This window comes from Aricia agestis, chromosome 8, assembly GCF_905147365.1.
Source record: "Aricia agestis chromosome 8, ilAriAges1.1, whole genome shotgun sequence".
In the NCBI taxonomy this organism is placed as follows: domain Eukaryota; kingdom Metazoa; phylum Arthropoda; class Insecta; order Lepidoptera; family Lycaenidae; genus Aricia; species Aricia agestis.
This window is the reverse complement of record NC_056413.1, coordinates 13,596,617-13,613,663: the sequence shown is the minus strand read 5'-3', so window position 1 is coordinate 13,613,663 and position 17,047 is coordinate 13,596,617. Positions and strand designations below refer to the sequence as shown.

General features: G+C 37.0%; 1 protein-coding gene across 4 annotated transcripts in view; it reads right to left on the bottom strand.

Moving 5' to 3' along the window:
- LOC121729802 (choline transporter-like 2) overlaps nucleotides 1–17,047 on the bottom strand; it is a 31,184-nt gene that overhangs the window by 3,189 nt on the left and 10,948 nt on the right. For 3 of the 4 annotated variants that reach the window (XM_042118430.1, XM_042118429.1, XM_042118428.1), the window contains 8 exons: nucleotides 16,766–16,929; nucleotides 16,274–16,469; nucleotides 15,852–16,066; nucleotides 13,095–13,260; nucleotides 11,768–11,993; nucleotides 11,381–11,561; nucleotides 8,598–8,730; nucleotides 734–887 (listed from right to left, as the gene is read on the bottom strand). In XM_042118430.1, coding sequence (XP_041974364.1) covers nucleotides 734–887; nucleotides 8,598–8,730; nucleotides 11,381–11,561; nucleotides 11,768–11,993; nucleotides 13,095–13,260; nucleotides 15,852–16,066; nucleotides 16,274–16,469; nucleotides 16,766–16,929 — 1,435 coding nt within the window. Of the gene's footprint in view, nucleotides 1–733; nucleotides 888–8,597; nucleotides 8,731–11,380; nucleotides 11,562–11,767; nucleotides 11,994–13,094; nucleotides 13,261–15,291; nucleotides 15,423–15,851; nucleotides 16,067–16,273; nucleotides 16,470–16,765; nucleotides 16,930–17,047 lie in introns of all 4 variants that reach the window. The other variant, XM_042118431.1, reaches the window with a different exon arrangement.

The window sequence follows — 17,047 nt, the reverse complement described above, 5'->3', positions numbered from 1 at the left end:
GAGGGTGCTCGCCGAGTTGAACCTCCTCATCTTTCAGGGGAGGTCGAATTGCGAAGCCCCTTCGTGGGAAGAGCTCAGGCGGTTCCGGAGACTCGGAGAGCAGTGGCTGCTGAGCAGGTGGGCTGAGGATCTGGCGCAGACCCGGTACGGTAACGTACCGCTGAGGCACTGCGTCCAGTTCTTGCGGCGTGGATGCGCCGCAAGAAGAAACCCCTCACCTTCCGCCTTACGCAGGTACTCACCGGGCACGGATGCTTCGGTGAGTACCTGTGTAAGGTCGCCAGGAGAGAGCCAACGCCAGCCTGCCATGAGTGCGGCGCTGTGGAGGACACGGCCCAGCATACCCTTGAGGTGTGCGATCGTTGGGCCGTGCAGCGCTACGACCTCGTGGCAGTGCTAGGAGGGGACCTCTAGCTCCCGAGCATGGTGCGCTGCATGCTCGAGAGCGATGAGGCCTGGCAGGCGGCGTTCTTTTTCTGCGAAATTGTTATGTCGCAGAAAGAGGCCGCGGAGCGGGACAGAGAGGACGATCCCACCTCTCTGCCGCTCCGCCGGCGTAGGACGGGAGTGCGGAGGCGACGCTATGCGAACCTCCTAAGTCTCGTCTAACGGGGCTCCGGGAGAGGATGGGAACCTCCCCGGCTTAGCCAGTTCCGGCGCCGAGGGGAACGCTTCAGTTTGCCGAAGTGTTCCCTAACTTTGGTGGATTATGTAGAATGTAAATGATTCTTACCTAACCGTCCTATAGATCCCTGAGGTGAGTGTGAAGAAGGGGAGGTCTTTCTTGCGGAAGGTCCAGTACCACGTGGAGAAGGTGCTGGCCAGCATCATGTCCGCCACACCACTGATGAAGAACATCAGCCAGAAAAATCCCAGTAAGTTGACGACTGCAGAAGAACAGTTTTAATGTGATCAAGGTAACGACTAAAATGTTATAAATTTAAAGTATTGCCCGTCTACAAGTTTTGTGCTCATGATTTGCTTTTTATTTAAGAAAGTGTTAAAATGATTTATGCAGTCTTAGCTGAATAGACTCTATTTAGCGAAGCTGTAAATCATGCGCCTAAAGTATCCGTAACTAATTTATCTAAATTCTAAAGACTTTTTAGTAAAACAAAAGTTACTAGTTGTGATAATTTTGAATTGCTAAGTAAATACTAGTCAGAAACAAAATATACAGTAGATATAAATAAAATAAAGTTCCCTTACTAACGCTTCAGCCTTCAAAAGTATCTAGGGAAATCGTTGATTGTTCAATCAGGCATTGAGCAAATCAGGCTTAATGTTTTTAATCAAGTGCGAGTCGAACTCGCGCACGAACCATCGTACCACGTACCATCTCCGAGCGAAAATAGGCCGAAAATTGTGTTCTTTGTATGGGAACACCCCTTAAATATTTATATTATTTTAATTTTACTATTAATTATTATTGAAGCACAGATCTAATTGAAGATTTTGTGAGAATTTCAAGTATCTACCTGTTGCCATTATTGATTACATGCAAAAAAAGGCTAAAAAATTACGTTTATTGTATGGGAGCCCCTCTTAAATATTTAATTTATTTTATTTTTAGTATTTGTTGCTATAGCGGCAACAGAAACACATAACCTGTGAAAATTTCAACTCTAGCTATTACCGTCCTTGAGTTACAGCCTGGAGACAGACGGACAGACATCGAAGTCTCAGTAATAGGGTCCCGTTTTTACCCTTTGTGTACGGAACCCTAAAAACGGTGTATTAAGGCGCAGACAGCTGCCAATTTGACATCTTTGTGCAGTTTTCTAGACGTATGTATTTTATTGATTGGCACAAAAAAAATATATGTGATTTTTGATTATATTTGGAAAAGCTTGTCCGATTTAAATAATAAAATAATGTACTCCTACTGGATGAAAAAAAATACCAAAGTCACATCTTTCGGGAACTTTAAACAGTTCTAACTAAAGTAATAATACAATCTATGCTTTAAAAATTTGTTTATTTGATACCTTTTACAAAAGTCCAAAGATTGCCCGATTTAATTTTCGGCTCTGACATCTAGATTTCCCACAATATTTATTTTTCCTCTAACAAACGAAAAATGTATCCACGCTTCTGAGTGAACATTTCACATCTCTCTCTCTCGCATGAAAACCGACAGTGTTCGCTGAGGCGCGGTGCTATGTGGACGTGTGACGGATTTCGCTCTGCCGATATTGTGATTTTAGTGTAATTGAAGCGTTTAGTTCTTAAAATTTGTATATAGGTATTTCTCATTGTTTTATAGTATATTAAGTTCATTCTGTAAATATTTTTCTGAAAATATTTGCAATTATATTGCGCGTCTGTAAAAATGGGTGACAAGAAAAAGAAAAGACGTCCAGCAAAAAAGCGACAGCTTCGTGAAAGCCACAAACACATGATGGAAGTAAAAGTAAGTTCAATTTTATCTACTTTCTAGTTGCGTACGTCTTTATTAAAAAAACAACGAACAATTACGACCCCGAATCAAAATATTTCGTCACTCTCAATGTGTTTTAGGATAGCCAGGATCGTTGTGTCAAATAAAACATAAAAAAACTGTATTACGATTGATTACGATTTACGAAAATCCTCTAAGATTCGAACCATAGACCTTGGAAATTGACATAATAATGTTATCACAATCGTTGTGATAACATTATATCAATTTCCAATCGGCCTATGGTTCGAATCTTAGAGGATTTTCGTAAATCGTAATACAGTTTTTTATGTTTTATTTTATCACTGATAATAATTTTGCTTTGTATCTGAACATTTATGTTGGAGTTTTGCACTCCAAAATAAATGTTCAAAAAGTTAAAAAATCACCACTCATAAAGTTGATTATTTCGTTAGCCTAAATAAGTTTTAGCGTCGCGCGTCGGGGATCGATATTCTGATAAATCAATATTCAATCGGTCTATGGATCGAGTTTCAGAGAATTTTCGTAATACTTTTTATGGTTTTTTTTTTATCACTATTAGCACAGAATAAATAATAGTACAAGTACTATAATTAGGTACTATAAGTTCATTTTGCTTTGAATCTGAAGTTTTATTTAGGCCTTTATTATTTAAATTTTTATTCCAGGCGGCGGAAAACCATGGATAGTGCAATTATTGATAACCCAAACGAATCACCAAATGCCAATTCAGATCCAGCGGCAGGTAGTATGTTGGAAAGGTAATATAAGTTTATTTATCTACTTATTATAAGTTGTAACCAAACGTCCTTCACGACTACGAAACACAGCGCAAGGGCTGTTTCACGCCGGTTTTCCTGTGAGTCCGTGGTATTTCTCTGGTCGAGTCGGCCCATTCGTGCCAAAGCATGGCTCATTCATTGTATTTTTTATGATCCAGTTTATCTATTACAAGCTATTTTAGCCTTTTTATGATATTATTATGATTTAATTTTTTTCCAGTCGACCGAAAACGATGGAATTAGATAATAACGCAGTGGAAAATGTAGCAAATGCCGATCGCAATATAGCGACGGGTAGTATTTTAAAAAGGCAAGTATATTTTTACAATTACGATAGGCTAGGTAAATATAGATATAATAAGTTTATTACTATTTGAGCGCGATGCGATTGCGCGATTCTTTCAGCTCTATTCAAGGACATGCTCCGTAAGGGCCGGGACACAAAATCGCGGCACGACGACGCGACGTCGTACGGCGCCGGACCGTGTTTTTGTGTCCCGGCCCTAATAGGGTGCGGCTTCACTGCGGAGTAGGGGTGAGCGTTATTTCACGTCACTATAGTTACAATAACTAGCTACATACAGTAACCGAATAACTAGTTTCGTGTCGTATTTATGTAGTAGAGTAGTGATTTTTGTAACGTTTTTATTGCATTGGGTGGTATGAAGTACCGTCGAGCGATCGTCGCGTTGTTTCGTTTGGAGTCGCAGCTAGCGCCCGCCGCCCACTGCACCGGTCGACCTAGCGAGCGACAGCGAGTTTGCTATAGTCCGCGCGGAACTAGTTGGCCGCGCCGCCGGTATGTGCGGCCAACTAGTTCCGCGCAGATTACCTAGCAAAAATATTAATTAGTTTATATCAATACTAATATTATAATTGGGAAGAGTTTGTTTGTTTGTTTGAACGCGCTAATCTCAGGAACTACTGGTCCGATTTGAAAAAAAGGCTATAGGCCCGCGCGCGCGCCTCATCCCGGCGTCACCCCCTTTCATTCCCCCGCGCCGCGAGTGACCTTTCTGCAACGATTTTAAATGGGATAAAATATTGTCATTTAAAAAAAAATAACACCCATTTTTTTGGTTAAATGGGCTCTCCTAATGATACCTAAGCCCTGCGGGGCTAAAATGGTAATATTTAGCAATTCCTCAATCAATTCAGCAAATGAATTGTCAAAACTGACAAATGTCAAATCAGTGCAAAAATACAAAAATTAATTGCAAGCAGAGTTGCATTTTGCGATATTAGAGAAATGAATCATATTATGATTCGTCTCATGATTCAACAAAGCGACCATTTTAGCCCCGCTGGAATAATTGGGCAGGAAGGTTTAATTGAGAATGTTACTAGGTATGCCAAATTGCTTGAAATTTTGTCACAGTAAAGCCTGTATGTATACAAATACACTAGTTTTTGTTGCAGTCAAAAATACCTTGTAGTTTTGATTTTATAGGCATTCAAAGTTTCGAAAAATATCGATTCCCGCTAACAGTCCCGCGACCGCTTGTGACGTCATATCACAATTTTTCCGCGCGGGTCCTATACAATAAACGTGATTTTTTGCTCTATCTCAATAACGGCAACAGGTAGGCACTTGAAATTTTCACCGAGGCCTTAATTATATGTGTACTTTAATAATTAATAATAATATTATATTATGTTACTAATCGGACTCACTTATGAATACACATACCGTTATAGTGCAAAATAGGCCAAAATTTGTGATTTTTGTATAGGAGCCCCCCTTAATTTTTTATTTTATTATAATATTATTGTTGATTATTAAAGTACATATATAATTAAGGCCTTGATGAAAATTTCAAGTGCCTACCTGTTGCAGTTATTGAGATAGAGCAAAAAATCACGTTTATTGTATGGGGCCCGCGCGGCGAAATTGTGATATGACGTCACACCGTTACCGGGCGCCCGGTTACAACTTGTTTCGTCGGTTAAAAATCACATAACGACCCACCCCTACTGCGGAGTGCAGCGTATTAGCCTAATAAAATTTTTAGTATACCTTTTTAATGAAATTAGAGGGCAAACGAGCAAAAGGCTTTTTTAAATATTGAGTTCTGTATAATTTTATCCTAATTCCTATTTCCCAATAATCGAAAAGTTAATCATTTTAATTTATGAAATTTTGTGGTGATCCAGTTTTTAAACTGTTGTTAAATGTCGATGTCTCAAAGTATAAACTTATTTACAGGCTGGAAGAAAAAAGTACCCATGACACTGGACTATGTAGTTTGGAGGCTGAATGTGATGCTGAAAAGCTTATTGTTGAAACTGCACTTCCTCAGAAGAAACCAGATGTCGGAAGAAGAATTATAAGTGTTTCATATTTTTATAAGAGGTTGCAAGAAATTTCTCATCATGGTCCTCTTGGATGTGCTTTAACTGACATAGAACTAGTAGGTGAAAAGCAAGATGACCTCAATTCAAAATTCACATTTCTATGCATACTTTGCAATCTAATATTGATAATTGATAGTGACTCAAATGAAGACCATTACATGCATATCAATAATAATAAGGCAATATTCTTAACCTGAAATATGGAGCTGCCCTTGCACCTTATAAAACCAAGAGTGATTTTTGTCTATATTTAATTTGCCCTGTTTATCTATTTTCCAAAATGTAACTTTTTGTTGTGTTATAGCAGCGTCTACTCCAATGTTATATGCTGTGATGGGACATTTAATTTCTAAAATAGTTTTTTCATCGCAAATTCCATCGGGCGTTGCTCCTAAAAATGGCAAGTCTGTATCTATAAATAGCCCGCAAGGCTTTACTTTAATTCCTTCTTGTAATTATAAATCTCTTATTGCTTGTTTTTAATTTTTGATAGAAGAAACGAAGCTAATTTTTTTTTATATAAAATGTCTTTTACTAGGTTAGCACTTGCAGTGTTGGGTCTTCTTCTTATCACCCGGCCAAAGTTTTCTAATAATTTTCTAATAACTTCATCATGATCACGCTTTGGGTCAAATTTGTGTCTTTGATGGGATATTTCGTATCAGTTTGTAAATTTTTAGCCTATTACAGAAGTTCCGAAGTAGGTGATTTCGGCATTCAATTTTCTCGACACAGAGTTTGTACGTTTTCCTTGTTGAGAGTTCACTGTAAAAGTAGCAGCGCTGAAAGACCTAATTTTTTTTATTTTGTATGGGGAAACTCGTGACACTTGCCCTTGCTCATACAAAAGAAAAAAAATCGTCTTTCAGAGCTGCTACTTTCACAGTGAACTCTCTACAAGGAACACGTACACACCCTAAAGTATTATCACTTGTTTTTGTTACACACTGTATATATATATATATACACATAGCTGGGCATTAACTCGTTAAACCGTTAATCGTTAATTAACGAAGTTAACATTTTGATTAACGGTTTAACTTTTAAGTTAACTTTTAAAAATATTAACGGACTGGTTAACTTCCGTTAATATGCAGAAGTCCGTTAATCGTTAATCCAATGCCTACTATTTACCGCACGGCACCGCGGCGCCGCGCGAAAACAGGTTCAGACGAAACAAAAATAATACTAGATATATATTTTCAGGCGCATGCGAGTGAGAAGATATTTGTTTCGTTTTATCATTTCATTACTCAGCGCCGATGCTTATAGAAAGAGTGATTTGTTTATTGTAATTATAAATCATATTATGCATGTTGATAAAGAAGAGTGCAGTATAATTTAGTTATCTAACTAAATTATACTGCACTCTTCTTTATCAACATGCAAATGATTTATAATAACAATAAACTATATCTATAATAATTATTGTATTGTAATTTCTACCTAGAATACAATAATTATAGAAGTATTTTGTTTTGTCCCTAACCTGTTAACTTCCAAAACCTTAAACCAACAGGTTTTGTATGTACACTAACGCAATGATATAAGTTACAACAAGGCCATATTACACATATTAACGGATTAACGATTAACGTTAGCTTGCGCTAATTCGTCCGCAGTGTAACGCTTTAACGTTTAACGAAGCTAACATTTATTTTAACGGATTAACGATTAACGAAGTTAACTATTTGATTAACGGTGCCCAGCTATGTATATATATATATATATATATATATATATATATATATATATATATATATATATATATATATATATATATATATATATATATATATATATATATATATATATATATATATATATTATGCATATTCAGTAGGTTTGAGAATCGGCTACTGGGTACTTTATATATTGATAAGTGCATTTGTTGAATAAATAATAGTAAATTATTATAACCTGAGACTGACGGCGACCATTAACTTTGTGCGACGGGATAGCGATCAACGTTGCCATGGTGACATACTTACCTATTTACGGCCGTTCCCAATATTTGATCTATCTCTGGTTTTGCCCTACTAGAGATAGGAATAGCTCACAATTGACATAAAATATATGTCTCTAATGTCTAATGTGAGCTATTCATATCTCTAGTAGGGCAAAAACAGAGAAAGATCATATATTGGGAATGGCCGTTAGTCACTTAATTAAAATAATAATATTATCGTAAACATAATATTATGGCAAAGCAACGTTTGCCGGGACAGTAAAAAACGATTCCTGAATTTTGTTTTATTTCTTGCTGTACTTATGTAATTGTAATTTTAATGTAAATTGTAATGTAACAGAAAAAATGTTTATGAAAAAAATTGAATGTTTTTACGCAGTTGGGTTTTGTCATTATTTTATAATATAATAGGTATATTATAAAAGAATAACTGTGTTTTATTTACCATAAGTAAGCCTTACACGCTACGGTCTACCGGGGACGGGGGAGATCCACCTCTACAGCACGCAGGTATGCCTGCACAGGTATACCGGTATGTGTGTGGGACCCTGGTCGCCTGCGCAGGTCCAAAAAACTGCACAGGTATATTCCCTCACACATTCCGGTCTACCTGCGTAACGTGTATGGCTTATATTACTACCACAATAGACATAACGAATCAGTATAATATCGACTTCAAACTTTTAAAGATTCCCGCGTATCCTCGAGGACAAACGTGCATTTTTTGTAAGGTTCAAGCATTTATGCACTTTAGTTTAATGATTATAAAGTTTATTTTCAAGTGCGTTAATATTACCTCTCCGCTGTGCTCCGTTCTATCTGCATTCTGCACTAATCTTCCGCACTCTTATAGTTCGCTCACGGAAGTATAGTACATAGTATTTATTTATTACGCGCCATCTATTGAAATCTCTATGCGACAGCTCAATATTAATCAAACCTATCTTTTAGAAGTTCCCGGTTTAGCCGCTAGCAAAGCTGGCGCTGTCTTATCGGACAATTAGGGGGCGTGGCTAAGAAATGCGAATCCTCAAGGTCATTGGCAGTTGTCAGCGTCTTAAACACTTACAAAGCATCAAATTCACGGATGTAGGGTTCTCGATGCCGGTAAAATGACAAGTCGCTAAACTACACGGCTTCAATGTGTTGCTTGTGTCGTGACACTTCTCGATGAATGTGGCTGGATTACACGACTGCCCTTCCTGAAATTGGAAAAAGTATACATTAAAATTAGCTATTTTCTAGGTTATAGTTACTAACTAATTACTAAATGGCCCTTAAAAATTTAGTCAAATAGAAACTAATACGAATTTAAGTAACTCAAAACATAGTCCCATGTATGCATTTCTACTGTAAGCATAAGGATAAAATAAGGTTGGTATAATTTGTAGGTAATAATATACATGTAACTGTAAAGTTTTAGGAATAACGAGTAGGTTTTAGTAAGTATGTTTTCCTTATATTTTCAGAATTAAACCATTTTGCGCACGTTAAAATTTGTTACAATTATTACGTGCGCACATCGGGGATATTATTAAATGCACATCAGAATAATTTTGCAGCACACTACCTTAACTCCGCTAATTAACTGAATGCATACCAGAAAAACTAATGCTGATCAAAAATAACAATTGATTAACTGAACATGTCCTTAAAAAAAACTTAAACATCATACAAAACGAGACGACCTTTATAACCGAATTCACACCAAAAATATGGTTCATATATCTGATATATTATTTGTAAAACTAAAATTTAAATGGTTTATCAAAAATACTAACTTGCACTCTAATTTGGACAACCTTACAACGGAATTTCTAAAAACGATATCGAAAGGTGCACCACAATAAAATCAATTTCTATTATCAAAACAAGTCTACAAATTGACAAATCGTGCAACTAAAATATTTTTAGCCTAACTTTATTTTCTTTTTGTTGTTTCTCTGTTTTACTGAAAAACATGTTGGGGCCTCCTCATCTAACGCTGCACTCACTCCTTTGTGATCGCTCTTTACTCTTTAGCGACCACAGATATATCTTGATCTATTTCTGTGTTAGCGACAATGTTTTTTGGTAATTATGATGAGATATTATGGTGAAAGATTTTATCATTCCAAAACTATATAATTCAAGGTTTCTTGATAAAAATTAAGAAAAATTATTAAAATTTACTACTGTATTGTAATTGTATGGGTTAATAAATTTATTAATGATTCTTAAATAATTAATAGCAATGTTGGTCCGATACGACTTGATTGGGTTAGGTTAGATGGCTAAGGCGCCTTAGCCATCGTGGTTACTTTTTTGTGAACCACCCAGAAGTACGTCGACTCATAATTGAAGCCAGTTGTTTTTTTCTTTTTTTTCTTTAGTAGCTTGTCAACCCCTAGAGTGCAATTCCTAAGCCGGAGGGTTAATTATTTTGCAATATATCGGTAAGGATCCCTTTGAGCGCGAATCCGACTCGCTCTTTGCCGATTGTTTATTATTATTGTTTATAAGCTGAGTTACCATTCACTGTGCTAAAGTTTAGTCCATGTTAAGTTAGCACTTGATGATTTTTATGTGTTCTTAATTATATGAACATAACTGATTAAATTGGGTTTTATTTAGAATAAATGATGTTCCTAAAAGTAATTTAGGTGATGGTTTTCCTTTAAAAAGTTGTAGTATGTTTGTTGAACTAAGGAATTGTTAGATATACAATTTTAATAATAGTTAAGTATTCGTTCAGTAAAACAGTTTTGCAAATAACTTTAAATAGTATGCTGAATTCGCATTATTTAGGGTGCATAATTAGTGTGCAAGTCAGTATTTTTGGTGGAACTTTCAAATATTTTGATCGAGAAAAGGGAATATACAGATATTGATTTAAATACATGCCCTATTATGGTAAAATATTACGTAAACTGCTGCTAAGCAGTTGCTTAGCAGCAGTTTACGTAATATTCATTATTCATATAGGTTTTTATGTGCGAGAAGTCGTATTTCAAGCATTATTCTTTAGTCATGCATAACGACGAAACTAGGTAAATTGTGACGTAATTAGACTAATTTCAACGTCTCTATTACGTTTAATGTAGGCCATTTTAACAATAATAAAATAAACAAGTTTTAGAATCATCTAGACTCAAGACAAAGGCGTAAAATTCGATTTGAGAGTACTAAGTATACAGTATACACGCAAGCAAGCCAAATATTGATGCTTCCTGACATGCGATGCTCTGCTAACTAGATCATTCGTTTAGCCAAAGTCAAGGATATTGTTCAAATTAGCGACCTTGTAAACTTGCAAACTTCTGACAATGACATCTTAGGGTCAATTCAGACAGCGCGACAGACAGATTTGCATGACGTCTCTCCGACTCTCTCGCAATTGAAGTCTGACAATTCAATACAAATGTAGAAATACATCTACGCGTCGCGTTGCGGTCTGAATTGACCGTAAGAGTCTGTCCACACGGCGCGTTGCGTCGGCCGAGCGCTGCCGTTTAACGCATAGGTGGCCACACAGGCGCTGCGTCATCGCACTTCGCAGCGTTATCACGAAGCAGTCTTAACGTCAACACCCCCTCCAGCTTCCTGTGCGTTGCGCGCTGCTGTCATGACGGAGCGCGCCGTGTGATCACCTTGGTTATTTGTATGTAAAACAACGCAACGGCAGCGCTGCGTCGACGCAACGCGCCATGTGGACAGGCTCTAAGGGTCAGTCACACAAAAATTAAATGATGCGCAATTTGACGATTCATAAGTAAAACCATTTAGCCGTTTTACATTTGAATTTCTATTACATATCGACGCATTTCGTTGCATATCAAGTTTTTGTTTAATCTGACGAAAGTTTCAAATTACCTCTGTGTAAACGCCATTACAGGTGCAACTGGTATCGTTTCTGATATTCACAATTCGAAATGTAGAATCTCCAATAGACAACAAGTACATAAGTACTAGTACACCATAGGCGATAACAGCACATTGCAGTAACCAGGGAAATATTGGAAAAATAACTGTTGACTTGATGGAGGTCACAGCTCTGAAAACATAAATAATAATTAATAGTTTTTATAGAGGCAGAACTGACGGCAATTATTTTGCTAGGTCGCCCTATTAGATGTTCTTTTAAATTAAAAAAGAATACTGCAAATAAAGACAATAAATTACTAATTTACAAATCAAAATTTGAGTATATAATAACTGAGGCAAACAAAAATGTCTACAAAACAGTGGTAGATTACTCACTTGCTTCCTTCCCTTATCAAAGCAATTGCAATAGTAATGCGGCTTCTGAGAAACACAATAACCAGCAACAGAATAACAAAGAATACCGCAAGAGCGATAAGAATGACCATCCATGTCTCGTGCTTCGAAAATATGGACTGAACGTAGCCCTTCAAGTTGGTCGTTTGGTACAGGCCCACCGGATTCGCTTTGAAGTGCTCGTACTGTTTATACGACATATATATACCTGAAAAATATAACACCTATTAGGTATAATCTTTATAAAAGGCTGCAAAGCTGAATGCTGATTTACTCATCGATAAATTTAATTAAGAATCATGAATTTTCGCGCACGTATTCCACATAATAATAAATTATGCAGTGGGCATCCACTAAAAGGAATATTTCAAAATTCCACCCATAAGGGGTTTAAATAGAGGATTGAAATTTGTATGTCAGAACTAAAATAGCTAGTCCTTAAATATCTAAGACTTATTTTAGGCTTGAATCTTACGCCTCTCAGTCTGTAGCGGGTTATTTTGCTCTCTTTTTATCCCAAGTCGGGTAATAAGCATTAACAATTGAATTTCACCCATACAATGATGAGAAAATATGCACACAACGCAAATAATGTTATGGATGCCGATTGCCGTCAAATGTTCTGCCACGTAACCATTGTCAGAGGCTAATTGTTATGTAGATGATTTCGTTTGAGGCGTGGCAAAATGGCTTTATTATCATGTACCTAATTGGTTCCGTCAGCAACAGGTCAGAGTACTCATTCAAGTTGCATTTCATTTTGTCAGCTAGATAAAAAAAAAACTTTTTGTTTTCATGAAGGGGTTTCACAAAAAACCTCGTTACTTTACACATAACGTCTAACGATATTATGTTAGAGCCCCCGCCTAGACTGCAGACTTTCTATCGGCCGATAGTTTGGTCGGGCACACTACGCCAACTAAACAGTTGGGTTTGCGTTGAGTGCGCAGACTAGACAACAGTTGGCCGATTGTTCTCGGACGATTCCATTCATAGCTATAGATTTTTGAATGGAAAATTTTACACGATTCGGATTTCTGCCGACAGACCAAACAATCGGCGGCGTGTGCGCGCGTGGTACTGATTAATTATCAGCCGACCGCCGACAGTTTGCCGATGGTTAAGTTTGAAGGCAATCGTATAGCCCATCAAACTTAATTATCGGCCGACTCGGTATCGTTGTAATATACAGCTTAAGAGTGCAACTCAAAAAAAATTCGTACATTTATGTGACGACGACTATGCTCTTAGCTCGTACTATATATGTGTAATATACTATACAGTCGTGATTATATATGTAGTAACTTACAAAATCCAAGTAAAGCGAACAGTCCAGCGATGCTGCTCCACACCACGGGTGTGATGACGTACCGCAGCAGCAGGATGTAGATGAAGCAGACTATCACCACGGCCACCAGAGCCCCGGCCATGAACCATCGCGACTGCACTAGATCCTGCACGATCTGTGCTGATAGCTGTGATGGAAAAAAAACTTATAAGATCTAAAATAATTTCTAGAGTCTGGTCGAGTTACGAAGGCAATGTGTTCTGGGCTCTGGCGTAGTCAAAGCAGCTTAACTCTTTCTTGAAAACCTATATTTGGTAATGTGAATACTCCTTATTAGCTATTTGTATGTACTTATTATTTACCACCTATTGTATTTCGGTTTATTTATTATTCGGTAAAAATGGCGACAAGCACATTGCAGAATGTAATTAGTAATTAGTTGCTTAACTTGTAGAGTCGTCGGGCAGAGAAATTCGGCCAATGGCGAAAAGCATCCCGTCCATTCTCACGCATACGAAAATATTGATATCCGTCACAACTTACACATAACGGCACTAATAAAGGAAGAAATTGTTCCCGCCCGGCGATCACAATATATTAATAATGAGATTAGGTAGCATCATAATCAATGAGTTTCTAAAATACTTAGTAACATAGAATATCATTGATCATAATAACATTATAGGTACATTAGGCTAAAATATGTTAACGTCTATTCCTGAATATACTTATCTATTATTGGTATTTGGTCGTAATTTACTGAAAGCATGTACCTACCTATGAACAATGTAAAGTAATTCATAAAGTAATTTTGATCACGTTATGTACGGTCGTTTTGTGTCCCATTTTCCAAAAAGGACATTTAAGTAAATTATGTTCATATTTTGTGACAGTGAATATTTGTATCAATTTCCGCTTTCAAAGATAAGCGAGGGTGACACTTATTTAGTTTTAACTCCCAAATTAACTCTACATATTACATATTATATCTAAATGTGCTTTATGCTTTTAATAAATAATTGCGTTTCTACACAAATTTACCCAATCAAAAATAATAATATGTTATATGTTGTAATAGTATAAGTACATAATTCGTGATATGCAGTTGCGAAAAAATGAGAAAATTAAATTTCTGAAATATAGCTATCACATTTCCTCAGATAAAATTGTGGAAACGAAATAGCGACATTTACTGCGGGAGAAACGAGGGTATTGTACTGATTTCTAAGTAATTCTTAATTGGACTTAGTAGCTACTTAGGTATTAGGTGCTATAATGTATTGTGGCATGCGTTACTAATAGTATTAACTACTAATACATATTATTTTGCAAAAAGTGGTGTACTTACCTATATTATACAATATACTTACATTTTATTATTTGCGTACCTAATTATTTTTACAGTGATGAGTGATGAATGACTATTTAACTGACTTGACTGAGACTTGACCGTGCCTTATGGATTATTTCTATGATCATATATAGGATCTAATATAAATGATCATTTGATCATATCTGCGTATTACATTATCATATTTCATTGATCCTATTTTACGTCATATGTGGTTTCAATAGCCAATGGAGAGCGCTAACGCTGACAGGTATTGACGTCAGGGTTACTAGATCTCAGAGAATTCGATTTGTCAAAAGACATCGTCATTTTTAATATGGCTTGTTTTTTGTTATTTCAGCAAGATTATCGAAGTATATAATTAGAAAAATAATTACATTTGAAACATATTAACGAACAAGAAATAAAAAACTCTTTTTTATATTAAATAACTGGCAACACCTATTTCTATGACCGTATTGGATCCAATCTCTCAGCAAATGTCAAAAATCTATGATCAAGGAAGAAATGAATCATAAAGGCAGGCACGGTCAAGTCTCATTTTAAGAGCCAGCAACGTCTTTAATTTAGTATGTTAGTCTATATTTTTGTAAAGCCTATATTTAACTTTATGTCATTTAAAAGCGACTCATTTACCATTAGTAATGCAAGGAACCCAGCTGGTTTATCAATGACTGACTGAATGAAATATTTTTTAAATCAAAAACTAACCAATTTAAGCTATATTTAAGAATTTAATATCTGTTTAATTGAAAAACAAAACCTGCAAGCACATCAATTTTGGTACCTACGAGTACAATAATAATTATTATATTAATGCTCTCTGACCCTTCTACACCCTTTAATTGAAAAAAATTTTAATTGTACCTGCTGTAAATTTAATAATCTTGCCAGTTTTGCGGACACCCCGGTGGAGTTCAAGGCGCCCTCGGCAGCTTCGTACAGTTCTTCCGCCACCTTTATCACTTCCGTGGCATTTGGAAAGCACCGACCCAACACTGTTCCATAATTTCGTTTTATCATTAGTGAGTATACATGCGGTGTTGTGTGGAAGATTGTACATATTAATGATAGTATATTCGTATACTAATTATTAGATTTGTTAGTTTTGGTCAGACACCTTTCGTCTTTCAAAATTTCAGGTCGTAAAATATGAAAAGTTTGTGAAGTTAAAGCAATAAGGCTCTTGAAACGATGGGTCGTTTCGATCCGTGGCAAATAGGCTTCTAAGAAAATAAATACGGGATTCTTTCCCAAACTCCCGTTTCTATAAAGGAGAATCCCCTATTTCTTTGCTAAGAAACCAGTCTGTACCTTTCTTAAGTCACTAAAATTCATAAACGACGGTGTCTGTCCAATGTTAGTCGAAGCACGATGCACATGCAGTTATGCGTGCAAAAGATTTTCGTGCTATGCAGCGTACGTACTACATGGGTCTCTCGTTCGTCCCTCGTAAAGAAGGTCACCCAGCTGGCCGCGATCCAGCCGATGTACGAGTCGAGGGCCGTGGCCTGATTGAGCAGGGACTTTCGGGCCTCCTCTGGATTGCGAACGCACGTGTCGCTATTCCCTGTCCATTTGCTTTTGCCCGTCGTGTCTTTGCACTGCAGCGGTGATAGGTCGCCGATGCAGCGGAACAGAACTGCAGCGGGATTTGACTATTCACATTCTATTAGTACATGCGGCACAATTAGCGATCTAGGAACACCGTCATGACTCATGCCACACGCTTAACACACTAGCTTTGATTAAAAACCACGTGTTAGTTTTAACACTTCTTTTGGAGATGTTCAAAATAGTTAATCCTGTCGTACTTCAACTGCATTTAAATAAATTGAAATTTCATTACCTGGTTGACTCGGTATTATGAAACTGGCGCATTTGTCCTGTTCTATGTATTCCAGAGCTTTGTCAGCAGTAAGAGTCTGGACGTCTATGTCATATGTACACACCATTTTGGATCTCAGTGTGTTGAATGACGAAGGATTGGTCTTTATGTCTTTCTCGAACAAAATTGTTTCGGAGGGACATTGTGAAACGCAGACCTGCAATAGAAAATTAAAGTTAGTACATACAGATTGAGCATTGAAATAGAAATTTATTTTTGGCTTGGCTTAAGGCCTACTAAGGCAAAAAGTCTACTTTAGTCAGTCTTGACTATTAAGCCAAATCAGACTTAAAACAAGAGTTAGTCAGACGCAGCCAATTTTGACGCTTCGAGGCAGTTTCGTCTATGAGACGTTTTTGTTTCAAGTGTACGCAGCTTCATATCCTTCGTATTGCAACAGTCTGTCTTAAAACTCTCGTAAGCGTCAGCGCTTAAGATATCTTCGATAAATACCTGTCTCGTCGCACATCCCGTAATAGGTGTCCCCGGTGCCAGACACTTCACAATGTTGAAGAACAGTAGGTTCCTGCGATTCTCAAGGCCAGCGTCGAGCCCACACCGTCGACCTTCGGTGTCTATTGGCGCTAATAAGTTCTCGACGTTGCCGTGTTTTATGCCTGAAATAGACAAAACTTGTAATATCGCATGGTGAGGGTACCCGGTAGTCCGGTACAGTCCAATTACAATGATGTGGTGTTGTACTCATACATCATTGTAATGCAAACATATTATGAA